This window comes from Nematolebias whitei, chromosome 3 (assembly GCF_014905685.2).
Source record: "Nematolebias whitei isolate Nwh7 chromosome 3, NemWhi1, whole genome shotgun sequence".
NCBI lineage: Eukaryota > Metazoa > Chordata > Actinopteri > Cyprinodontiformes > Rivulidae > Nematolebias > Nematolebias whitei.
The window spans coordinates 30121104-30134269 of record NC_056500.1 but is presented as its reverse complement, the minus strand read 5'-3'; the positions used below and the strand labels follow the sequence as shown (position 1 = coordinate 30134269).

General features: G+C 42.7%; 1 protein-coding gene across 1 annotated transcript in view; it reads right to left on the bottom strand.

Annotated features, from left to right (window-relative positions):
- Nucleotides 1-641: 641 nt before the first annotated feature.
- The window catches only part of midn (midnolin), a 23595-nt gene continuing 11070 nt past the window's right edge, over nucleotides 642-13166 (bottom strand). Inside the window, exons 4-8 of the mRNA XM_037698188.1 lie at nucleotides 11027-11569; nucleotides 9721-9835; nucleotides 9279-9602; nucleotides 2778-2822; nucleotides 642-2572 (exon numbers count right to left, since the gene is read on the bottom strand). Of these exons, the coding sequence (XP_037554116.1) occupies nucleotides 2310-2572; nucleotides 2778-2822; nucleotides 9279-9602; nucleotides 9721-9835; nucleotides 11027-11569 (1290 nt within the window). The 3' untranslated portion in view covers nucleotides 642-2309. The remainder of the gene's footprint in view (nucleotides 2573-2777; nucleotides 2823-9278; nucleotides 9603-9720; nucleotides 9836-11026; nucleotides 11570-13166) is intronic.

Sequence of the window (13166 nt, the reverse complement as noted above, 5' to 3'; positions counted from 1 at the left end):
CAGCGCTGCGATGACGTCTAACATCAGTATGAACAGTTAAAAAAAAAAAAACAAACAGGAAAAAAAACCATTCCCATCCCCGTTGTCCCCAAGAGTCTCATTTTTTAGTGAAAGATAAGGCCACTTAAAAAAAAGATGAGGTTTACCGCAAAAGGTAATCTCTCACTGCAATTTCTGGGAGTGCAATCGTGGTAGGGTGGTCAGTCAGACAGACAGAGAAAAGAGACCAGATGCTTCTCCTGGGTAAGTTTGACAGACGGGTCTTTAAATCCACTGGTCTGTTCCCTGTGGGGATACGTCCACACGAGCCTCGGTAGGCTTTCAGGCTGGGAGGAGGAGGGTTGGCTAAACAGTTAATCGGCTGTCTGGGTCCTCACAAAACACTGGAGGGGTGGAGGGGGGAATTAAAACCAGCATTCAGTGGGTGACAAAGAGTCTCCTTGCTCATCGTCGTCGTCTTCATCGTCACACAACATGAATGGTCAGTGCAGAGCAACAACGTGGGTCAACTTAGCTTCATCCGTTTTGGTTTTTGCGTTGGAACACTTTAGCAGGACACGGTTTTAACATCGAAACTCAAGTCACAAAAAGCCGAACCAGCAAAAGCAGCATTGTTTGTTTTCTTCACAAATTCATGCATGTTGTCAACCTTCATTACCAAAAGCACCAGTTTATTTTTCTTTCATCAATATAAAAAAAGATCATTGTGATTTCACACTTCTGCATGCAAAAAAAAGTCACTTTTTCCTCTCTTGCTTTTGTTTTATCCCCCACCCCCACCCCCCATCATTTTAATTCCCCATATGTAGCAGCAAAACTGTAAAAAAAATAAAAATAAAAGGCCTAACCTGATATGTCAATGGATATACTGGTGCAGGCACTGGATATTGAAGCCAGAAAAATGATGCCACTGCTTTTCCTTTTCTTAGAACTTGTGATAAATAGGAACATCCAAAGGGCCTAAAAGTGGAACTTCTAATTTCTTGTGATAATTATTTGTAGCCAGTGCTTTGAACAGCAGCAACTTTTTTTTTTTTTTACAATGTTGAGAATACAATCTGGGGTTATTATGGGAAAAGACAACTAGACAAAAAAAAAATTGGAATAGTCCAAGTTAAATTGAAAAAACTGTCAAACACACCCTCATAAACATTTGCCAATTGTCACATTTATGTACACAAACTACAAATTCCTCAGCAGCTCCATTCAGGTTTGCACAACATCAGCCAGGCCGGATGACAATTGTCTTACTGTCTCGTTTTGTTGTGGCAAGACGAAACGATTCACAAATGACCTGACAAATGGTTGAATGGATGCACATATTTTTGCTGGCACTCAGTACGTTGACTAAAGCCACAGAGGGCTGCTGTTTTTTGAAAACAGCAGATAGGAAGAGAAACAAAAATAGAGTTTTCTATGATATATTTCAAAGATTTTAAAATCCTCTAAAGCACTTTCTCTTAATATTAATTCATCTTGTTTATTTATTAGTCATTCCTATCGATACCCTATATCACTGAGGTTGATATCAATACTTCAATATTCCTTTTTTTTCTTTATTAGGCCCCTCCTCCTCCTCCTTGCACATTTTGACCAGCTGTTTTAAATCAAGATCATGTGCAAATAAACAACTACTTTGAACTGTTATATGAAAACCTGAATGCTTTGTGAACAATGCTACATATTATTTTGTTTATAAAATATAATATGGTTAAAAGTGGAAAAAAGAAGAAGAAAAAAAACAGGAGTTTAACCACTCAGTAACAGCAAACAAACTGGACTCTAATTGGTTAGTTTTGAGAACAATAAGAATGCCCATTGGTAAATTCCACAGTCTCTGTTGCTCCCGTCTTGTTCAGAAGTCCAGTGTGGATTTCTTCATTTCTGCCCAGAGTGCACTTGAAAAATGTAAAAAATAAGAATAATTCAGAAAAGGAACCACCACCCACCTACTCAATTCTGCTATGCTCAAGTCCAGGTGTGATCTCAGGTATCACACCTTTTAAAAGGGGAAAAGTCTTGGACACTGTGAAGTCCAGTTGTTGCCTGTCCAAATCCAAGCATCACATCAAAGTTCTTTTGCTATTGTTGCTGCTTTTCACAATGTCAGCTGTGAAGGACAGAATGGGATTAAGGTCTGCAGGGAGGCTTCCCCCCCATGTGACAGATAACAGTCACAAGGACAACTTTGATTTCCTCTTTGCGGTTAACCAGTACTCTCCATCCATAATATATCTCCATGTAAAATCCCAAGAAATGCTCCGTACATCTCCAAATCTTGAAACGGGGGTGGGGCAAGTCACACATGATCAAGCCATGACGAATTCAGACTTCAAGTCGGCCTTTACGTCAGGCTTCCACACGGAATCCTCAAAGTCCAGATCCAGGGAGCCCTCGCTGGACATGCTGCTGTTGCTGTTGCTGCGCCCGGCCTTGCGGTTGGGCAGCCACTGATACGGCGCGCGCTGGTCCCGCCTGGCCTTCCTGCGCAGACGCTTTTGCTGCATCAACAGCTGCAGACGCTCCACCTTACAGCGCGTTGCACGGTTTTCAGTCTGACGTAGGCGATCGCCTAGAAAAGGAGAGCAAATTGTTCAATATTTCTCGCCGAGAGTTGGTTTGTTTGTTTACAGGTAAACTAAATTACAAGATGTCAAAGTGTGTGTGGATGTAAGTGGCAGGCTGTATATAAAACGCCACAGGTTCAATAACAATCCTGATACAGCCTCAGATTATTTTCTTGTCATTTTTTTAAAAAAGAAAAGCAAAATACGTACTCCATGCATACAACTTGACATTTTCAGTCTGACGCAGGCGGTCACCTGGAAAAAGAGAGCAGAGAAACTGTCAAATATTTCTCGCTGAGAGTTGCTTTACATGTTTGCAGGTAAACTAAATTACAAGATGTCAACGTGTGCGTGGATGTAGGCTGTAAATAAAACGCTACACGATAATAAAAATGCTGGGACAACCTCAGATTATTTACTTGTCACCTTAAAAAAAAAAAAAAAAGAACAGCAAAACACACGCTCCATGCACACAACTGGACGTTTGGATTTGATCTGATGCCAACTGAGCGTAATTAGTGCCATTTCAGTGCCACTTCATCCCCTGATCACTGACTTGGATTGGGAGATACTCTTAGACCAGAACCTCCTTGGGAACCAACAGCAGGGTCAAAAAGGATTAAAATAAACACACACACACACACACACACACATAAAAGAGGTGGCACATTTTTATGACTGCCTATGACATTTTCTAACACAATTAAGTGTGACATGTCTCAGTGACTGGGTGTGTGTCTAAGTGCATTTCTAGCTGTTGATGTGCCTATCGCAGAGTTTGGTCTCAAGGGACAGGCCTCGCATTGCACTGTGAATGCTCTCCAACACTTGCCAAGTCCAGCCTAATTCCATTTATACATATATTCAGAGGATTGGAAGGAAGGGAAAGCAACCACGATCTATTAGCTAGCTCCATTAGTATCTGTCTGGGAATTAAATAATTAAATAATGGTCTAGAATGTCAATAAACCGAAGCACAATGGCCATCTTTGCTTTCTCTGCCCCTGCTCCACACTAGAACCCACACAAAGGCACTCAAATCTACATGCAACTACATCATGCATCCACACAAGAAGCGCACACACAATGTGTACGGTCGTGCACGCACAAAGACGCAGCTGCACGCGAGCACATGCTCAAAAGGTGTGTGCACGCACACACATACAGTGACAGAACTGAGAGGCGCAGTAGCTTTTAACGTGGATCGATGGCAAATTAAAAAGACCTATTGATTAAACCTTAGCTCTAGTGCAGCCATCCATCTCGGGCCCAGGACAACGCTATTGGCTTTCAATAGAAAATGCAAGCGAATGGAAATTGTAAGCGATGAGAGAGAAAGAAAGTGAGAGAGAGACAGGCTAAAATTGTTTTTCTTCCTTTCTATTTCTTTTTCTTTTTTCATTATGGCTCTAGCGTCCAACTCAGCTCATTGATTCCCCCACCCACCAACCCCTCTTTGTACTATTACACCCTTTTCACCCCTCACACATGCAGAGAAGCCCCCTCGCATACCCCTCCTGATTGCCGATCGTACCCCTCGTCTCCCAAGAGACAGCTAGGTAGGGCCGTGCAAAGAGGGGGAGAGAGGAGGGGTATGGCAATGTGGGTTAAGGAATTCCTCCCCCTGAGGCAATGGAGGGGGGTGGAGAAAAGGATGGAGGAAAAAGGTGGAGGGTAAAGGATCAGCCGTAGGTGTCAGTTTACAGAATCGATTATGGCCTCCTCCAGCCTTCCTCTCCATCGGAATGAATTCCAGACTCGGTGTGGGCTACATTCACCTCTTTCGCTCATTTCCTTATCAAGTTAATCTGTGCAGATCCTTCTCGTAAGCTATAAATAAATATTCACAGCAGTGTGGTAGGGCAAGCTAGAGTAAACCAGCAATAGATTTACGAGGTTAACGGAATTCTTTTTTTTGTTTTTTTTTTTAACATTGAAGTCATTTTCACAAACGGACTGAGGGTTTTTCCATTTCCTGACAATTTGTTAATTCCTGATACAAACGTACATGTGCATCCAGATGTCAGGAGCAATTTGTGTGAGGGCAGTGTGTCATCACTAGAGAACAAAGGAAATATTAGGATGAGGGTGTTGGTGCTGGGGTGGGCTTTCTTACTATACAGCCATGGTTTCTCTGTTTCACCACCATGTATCATTCATACACAATGCCATAAGGTTTAGTTCCCTTTCTGGTCCTTTATTTGCCTCCTTCTTCCCTCATATGAACAGCAAAAAGTGAAAACACCCCTTGACTGGTGTCTACTTCACCAGGGTATTCTCTTATTCATGACCTCAGTTTCCAAAGTGGTACATCTACTCTCATCTCTGCAAACTACAAGAAAAAAAAAAAAAACATATACACATACACATAAAAGGCCAGTTTGGTGGTGCAGCAGGAGGTCTTGGCCTTTGGCTTGGCAATAGTTCTGGGAATGTGCTTGGACCTACACCAAACTTGTGTGTGTTTATGTGTACAAGTGTGAGTGTAGCCATTCATCAGCGTCACTACCGGAGCCCTGGGCGGCTGGGCCGGACACAGCTGGCCACAGGGATCTCCAGACTATGTTTATGACAGTAGGGCTATTATTAGAGCTGAATAAAAAGGACAAGCTTTTCACACAACACATGCACACATACATACACTTCCTGGCTTAGACTGGCTGAATAGAATAGGATTTGATGTTAGCACAATAACCTTGCAGAACCCAGAGAGAGAGATGATTAAGAGATTTAGAGAGTAAATGGTAGGAATACATGGAGAACTCATACTTGTACAGAATCATGATACAAATGACTAATAAGAATGTAACACTTATTCTTTTCTTAGAAACACACAAGGGTAGGTAGCAAAAAAGAAGATGGGTCAAGGGCACATGGAAACAGGAAAGGCCAGTCTCTTCTCCTCTTATCTGTCCACAAGTCACACCAAAATTCCCAAACTTCTTTCTCCCAAAACCCTCTTCTCTAAAGACTTTAAAGCAGGCTTTGTAAAAACACTGGGCATTGTATAGTACCCCCCCCCCCCCCCCCAAAAAAAAAAAAACACAACAAAAAGCAAACATGCATCCGAGTGATCTATGAAGAATCGATGTGTCAGTCAGTTTTCTTCGTCTACGAGTCCAGCCCAGCAACACAGCAAGGACTGAGATAGGGAGCACATGAGAGAGGATGGGGAGGAGGATGGATGGGTGGGAGGAGTGGGTGGATGGAGGAGTAGAGGCAGAGGAAGGAGGGGAAAAAATACGAAGGAGGGCTGCAGTGTGCAGGATGCAGAAGGAGATTAAAGGAGCTTCTCCATCTATTGATTGTATAAAGATTGGCCTTCATTTGCAGTTGTCTTATTGCTGTTGTTTGTTTGTTTGTCTTGATAAGTCGTGTGATCTTGCAAAGAGAACATTGTGTTTTCTCAGCGCCCAGAGAACAGGGGCATAAAGGGGAGGGGTGGACAGAGGCAGACAAAAAAAGAGGCAGGGGGAAAGGGAAAGGAAGAAGGAGAATTACACTGCAGCAAAGCCAGACTTGGTTTTCCTTTATGGTTACTGTCTGACATGCCAAGTTCAAACTTTGCCAAACAATTTATAAAACTGTGTGTATTTTCCAAAGTAAAGTCAGTGAACATGGTGCATGCTTTGCAAAATTGTATACTGTCTAAGTAAACAATGGCTGCAACATATTAAATCAGCTCAAACCCTCTGAATCTCTATGACCAATAAAGCCTTTAGGATCCAATAACTAAGCCCATTGAGACAGATACTAAAACAACCAATTAAAGCAGAGCTAATATTCTGACAGGCAATAAAAGGGCACAAACAACCCTGCAGAGACACAAGGTCTTGAATGAATTTTAGATTTTATTTGCATTCATTCTGCAATGTTCTTCCTCCTTCCTGACAATGACAGGGGACCTAATGGGATTGGCTGAATTTCCTAGATAACTCTATAGCTGCACTGTGTCGCTAGGATCCATATCATGTTAGTGGTTCATGTGTATCCTATCAAGTATTGGATTGTTATGCAAGACAAATTTGGTCTGCATGCTATGCAGGACTTAGTAAGGTTAAAGACAATTGATTATCTTTCAACTCTTCCTCTTTCCTTGGCTCACCCTGTCCCTGCCTTCAGGAAGTTAACATAACCTAAAAAAAAAATCAAAAGGAGACTAAAGCTAGTTAAAGGATATGGAAAAAGACACACGGGCATTGCCACAGATTACCGTCTGATTCAGGCTAATGCAGTTTTAGGTGATCATGAGGCTATATGCGATATGTTCCTTGTTTGGTCTGACAATAGTTCAGCATGATGCTTCATATATAGCCCCCGTCTCCAGCTTCACACAATGGGTTAGACTGTGCAGGGTCTAGTGAGACAAAGTTCTGCAGGGCAGATGGTAGAAAGGTTCATCCTACTCAGTAAAGGAATTTGGCCAACAATCAGTCTGCCAAACCATCCTAAAGCCCTCCCATTCAAATTCAAACAAACACAAGTCCTGGGTTGACAAATCCCCCCAACTCAGCAATATTATTCAGCCAAAGCAGAAAGCTAAGTTAGCTGTATGAGCCTTATGGCTAAATGTACAAGCTTTTTTGCTCAAGTTTCTCTTCTCTACCTCACACATGAGCTTGCCAGGCTCTCAACAAACATCCAACTTTTGTGACATTTTCAAGTGGCTGCTTCAACCTGTTTCACTATCCACACATATTTAAGCAGATGGTAAGTGCAGGTTTATTTTGCAGCTGAATGAAAGTAGGTTACTGTGAAGCTGAGTTAAGCTGTCATGTTAAGTCCAGAAAGTCCTACATCAGGTGTAGACTGATAAGACGGCCTGAGAGTGCTTTGCCATCGGCTATACAAAGAGACGCATACCCTAGTTTAGGTACACCAGTACATGCACTGCCTCATTCTGCTTTACCATACTTAATTGGTTGAGCAGGTTACCAATTAACATGGCTTGCCGCAGAAACATATGGTAAGCAAAAAGTTACAGCAAGGCAGTGAATTGAGAAAAAATAAGTGAAACAAACCCATTATTTCATCCTTTACACCAAGTTTTAAAAAGTGGACTGATGGGCAAAATATAAACACCAGTAGAATGAATGGAGGCTTAGTGTTGTGGTTTTAACAACCCTTGTCTTCCGCTGCCTCCTCCTCTCACTGCTCCAGAGTCCACAAAGTAATTCTTTTTTACAGAGCTGCATTTTAGAATGAATCTATTTAAAGAGCAAATGGACACAGAAAATGTATTGATGCACACCACAGACATGGAGAGAAAGGAGGGGTGATTAGGAGGGGAACAGAGAGATGGATTTTACAGACAAGACAGTTTTTGGACAGCAAATGGGGGGGAAACAGTGGCGTGGGTTGTTGAGTACAGATGAAGAAAGATGGCAAAAGCAGGAGAGGAGGGGAAGGTCGGGGTGAGTGTGTAGGTGGGTGCAGTGAAGGAATGGTCTTCCCTGAGCTAGGAAAATAAGTCTTATGTTATTGCAACTGTTCACTGAATACTTGTGAGTGCACTCAGGGTAATGTAGTGGAATAGTAGTCAAGCTCAGTAAGTCTGTGTTGAGATGTTAAAACTGAAAGGCCTCCTGATGCCTTCAACTGAGGGTGTAGCATCGTGGGAGAGCCAGACTACATCTAAAGTCTATGTTCATTATTTCAAACACAAAGTTCCTTTCCGTTTTCATCAGTTTGCTTACTCAGGATGGGAGATTTTCCTTTTGTTGTGAATTGGTTGGTAAATAAAACTAGATGACCTGAAAGTTCATTCAAATGACACCTATGAAGAACATTCTTACACATGTGGTATATTTATGAGCATGTCATGAAATTTTTTATTTTATTTCCTCAGCAAGATAAGAAGGCAGCATAAGACAATGCAGCCAGTCTAACCTTACAACAGCAACTAAATGTTATCAGTGGACATCTGTTTGATAGCCAGCACCTGTGTTGCTACAAGGAAAAGAGATTTTAAAACTTTAAAGCCTTGTTCTTAAAATTGTATCATCTGAACTTCAACACCTGCCCTCTATGTTAAGGCGTGTCCTGCTCACACACCCCAGGTGAAACTCTTCTTTAGGATGCAGGTTAAATAACTCAAAGCCTAATCTAATCTAATCATAGCTCAGCCCAGGCTTGTAGAGGTAAACCATCTCCTTGACGCACAAAAACAAAAGCCAACTCCACTGACTGACAAGTGAAGCCTGACTCAACAGGCCTGGAAAAAGCTTGAGTTGCATTACCAAGGTGACCCCCATTCTCTGCGCTTTGTGGCATGAAGATGCTTCAAACCATGAGAGAGAAAAATGTAAGACTGTTTTCTCTTCTTCAGTCTGATGTTTATGTTCTTGCTTTGCCAGTATTTTAAGATAAGCACTCAAAAGCAGTGATGTAAAACCATCCCAACAGAACTGCGCTACCCATGATTCTCTATGAGAACAGACACAGAAAGGCAGCGATGACAATACATTTTTCAATTGGTTGCAAAACAAGAGCAGAGCTCTGCGAAAATAATGGGCTTTATTATCATTCAACACATAAATGTGCACATAGATGCATGTGCACACACACACACACACACAAACTCTTCTGAAGCTGTGGCAACTGCAGGAACATCTGCTTAGTGAGGGCATTAGGGCCTAATGTACATGTGGGACTTTCTTTGTTTTCTTGAAATGCTTGCATGAGAAGAAGGTGTGTGGAGTAGTCACTCACCGGGGGGTTTGCACATGCGGATCTGGCTCTGGCACTGCACCAGTGGATGAAGAGTCGGTGGGGGGCTGCTAGGGCTGCCAGCAGGCACAGAGGTAGCTTTGGCAGAGAGACCTGTCATGCCAGCAACTGGAGGCGAAGGGGGCGGTGAGGAAGATGGGGAGGTGGGTGAGCCACACTGGGTCTGGTAGCGGAGCTGGGTGAGGGACGGGGGCATGCCCTGGTAGTGGCGTGTAGCACTCAGGAGGTCGTTGAGGATCTGTAGGATGGTACCGATATCCCGTCTTGGACGCCCATTGCTGTCCTGGCAGTTAGGGTGCAAAGTGCCTGAAAGAAGCAGAAAGACACGTTTGATATTATTTTATACCAAATACAACAACAAAAACTTCCATTGCATTTGATTGAAGCACAGTTAAACCTTAATGGTAGCTTAGTGTCCTCTCACCTGAAAAAGTCCCTGAGAAGACTCCAGGAGCATGGTTGACAAAGCTCTCAATGATGGCACCAGGTTTTCTTGAGCGTGGCAAGGAACTAGTGCCACTACTGGGGCTGCAGTTAGCCTGGAGGAGAGATTTAAACCAGAGACTGAGACTTGGAGGGAAAAAAAAAAGATAATTCATACTAAATATAAACATGCACATATGCTAACATATAATTTGATCTTTCATATGAGTAGCAAGTGACTAATCCTTGCAGTAAAGGCTTGTGGCTGGGAGAAACCTGTGAAAAAAGAAAACCTGACTTTTGCACCACAACATGTGCCAAGACTGAGGATATTAAGTTACTTCAGGCTGTGACTGAACAAATCTAACACCCGTTGTGACTCCACCTCAGTTTAACTGAGATTTGTTAACTGACAAGTGAGAATGAAATTGAAACCCTGCCAAAGACCTTTTTGCACAAGTCCATGCATTTGTGTTGTAGCCTGATGAGAAATAGCTATTTCAAATTTTTTTTAAGAGTTAAGTAGCCTTTTTAACTTTTTTGTCCTCTTGTGAACTATCTGTCCCCCAGTTCAATGACATTTAGGACATTTTCACTTTCCACAGGCTGGACTTAAGGTGGAAAAGATAGGCAGCCCCTTTGGTTGAAGCCGGACACAACTAAGTGGGTTATTGTACCTAAAGATTTTCTAAACTAAAAAGAAAGAAAAAAAATTATAAAATCTAATTTTAAATGAATGCCAACTGAGAAACAAATTATGGTGAACCCTTCAATCTGCTACTTTTCTTTTTTCCAAGCCCCTACAAGTCTGAATAAAAAAAAACTAGCTTACTCTCCAAAAATATGATTATTATACGAGAGAACAATGTATTTGCGAGCATGAAAAACAGGTCAGACAATCATAACACATCCTCTCATTATTTATTTATGAAAAGACAAAAGTCTGGAATCTATTTTATGACTAAAAACCGTATATTATTCCAACAATATGATGAACAAATTATATGATACATGATAATCTACAGACTGAGATTTTGTCTCTTTGAAAATACAAAGGAGTATTCAATAAAGTTGATGTTTTCCTTTTGGCTCTCTTCTGCAGGAGTCACAACAGTGAACAAACTTGCACAAAAGATATGGCAGGTGTTTTGTCGGATGCCTTTCGTGACACAACCTGGGCTCAAACCCGCAGCCTCAGGATTACATGAATGTGGCCGCGACTGTCAAGCTACCACAATCCCAGTAGTACAATAATATTAATAATATTAGTAAAAAATTGTATTTTAAGAATATTTTTATTTTCTTACCTCAGGACAGAGGACCGGAGCTACAGGGCTGACCTGGCCGATGTCGTGGCTGGGTTGGCCTGAGGAGGGCTGGTGGTAGTGGTGGTGATGGTGAGCTGGAGAGCGGAAAAACCCCGCAGGGGTGTGGGAAGGGTGAGGAGATTGGGGTGGAGGAGTAGGGGGGCTACAATGAGCAGGGGAGGGTGACTGGTGGTACATGGGAGGGAGCGACTGGTGGTGGGTTGAGGGCAAGGGGAAAGAAGGGGAGCTCGGGGAAACAGGAGAGGAAGGGACAGCGTGAGGCTGGGCTAGGTGGGGGCTAGGATGATTGTGTGGATGATGGGGGGTGTGGTGGTGGGAGTGCGGGTGAGTGTGGGGAACACGTGGCTGCCCTGTGGGCTGACCCATTGTGGCCTCTGTATTGCCCCGGGTGATGAGGTGCCTGTGCTGGAGCTGGGGACTTCCAGATTGTTGTGCCGCCAACTGGAGCTGGACGAACATCATGTGATCACCGACTCGCAGAGCCAGGGTGAGGGGGGAGCGGCCGGACAGGAAGTCACTGACCTGCAAACACACAATGAGATAGAAGACGTTTGAGTAACTCAACTAATTTGCTTTTATAAAAGTCACAGGTACAGCTTCAACAAAAGGAAAATTATAACTAAAAAAAGGACCTCTAAAATTATTTGTACTTTTGCATTATTATAAGATTGCTACAAAAAGGACAAAGTCTTTATTTAAATATTGACCTCCTTCTTGGTAAATGAAAGCTTTGTACCATGTATGCTAGTACTGGTAGTTAAATTAGACACAGCAGTGCTTGGAGTACACTTCTCAATGAGACCATCAAGCAATCATTCACTATTCTGTAAAAGCAGACTATTTGTTTCTGAATAAAACAACCTATTGGACACCCCCCCCCCCCCCCCCCCACACACACACACACACACACACACACACAGTGTGCACTCATTGCTTGCGTCCAACTGCCTCTGGGTCCGCTCTTAGTCAGCAGTCATTCAGCTTAGAGACAAAGGCCACCCTTCTGTCTGGCTCGTAGCCTGAAAAATCAGTCCCACATTCAGGAAATGCACCCCGCCTGCCTCTCAAACACAGAATAGCCAATTGTCCATGGATCTGCAACGGATCAGGAAGGGCTGCCCATTTTTGGAGTTTTGGTGATGATTAACTAGGACCAAGTGTGGAAGCCTTTACTGAACCATTCACAGCCAGGATGGACACGCACAGATACTCACAGGATAGCTTAGCATTTACAACATAAGAATATTCACACTAAATTTAAAATGTTTTTGTTCACCTTCTGCATGCCTTTGGCTCCAGAGCTATACATTCAAACTTGCCATTGATGTGTGTAGGTGTATTTTGAATAGAAGTCATGGGGTCAGAAAGCTTCATTGGGCCTTGAAGACAGCAGTAATGACATCTTATGTTATCCTCACTTAACTGGCAAATACAAAGTGATGCCTCTATTCTAAAAATAGTTCAATAGCCCCAAATGCATGTGTGCTTCCAAGTCTGAAGAAAAGGAAATAGAAATACAGAAGAAGCAGATAACAGCTATAGAAGGCAGTGAGAAGCACAAAAGATGACGGGAAATGAGAATAATGGTGAATCACACAAGACAAATACTCCTTACAGACTTAGTATATATTTAATGAGTTATTGAAAAATTGGCTCTTGAAACCCTTAAAATCTTACATTACTTCTAAACCGTTGCTTATTTATTTCTCCATCGATTGCTGTCTCTCTGTTGCCAGGGTGACCTTTGGACAAGGGTATTGACACAAAGTGGAGAAGTGAACAGAAAAAAGGAGAGGCAAGTGAAAAGACTGCAGGGTGGGTTGATCTGATGGCCTAAATTCTAAATGTAAACAATCAATCACTAAAGTGGCCACAATTAGCATACAGAAGATTGCAGGAGAAACAGAAACCCGGTGACAAAGTGTTGAAACAGTCCACACCCGCCGAGATTACCACATCATAGCAAGGCAAAAATCCCAGCATGCATAAGGTGCGGCACAAAGTGAGGAGGAGGACAGGGCAAGGCACTGTGAGAGAAGGGTCAAGTAAACTCCATATACAAAAAAGTCGACTGACAGAAAGAAGATTGTGTGTGTGTGCGGGGGGGGGGGGGGGGGGG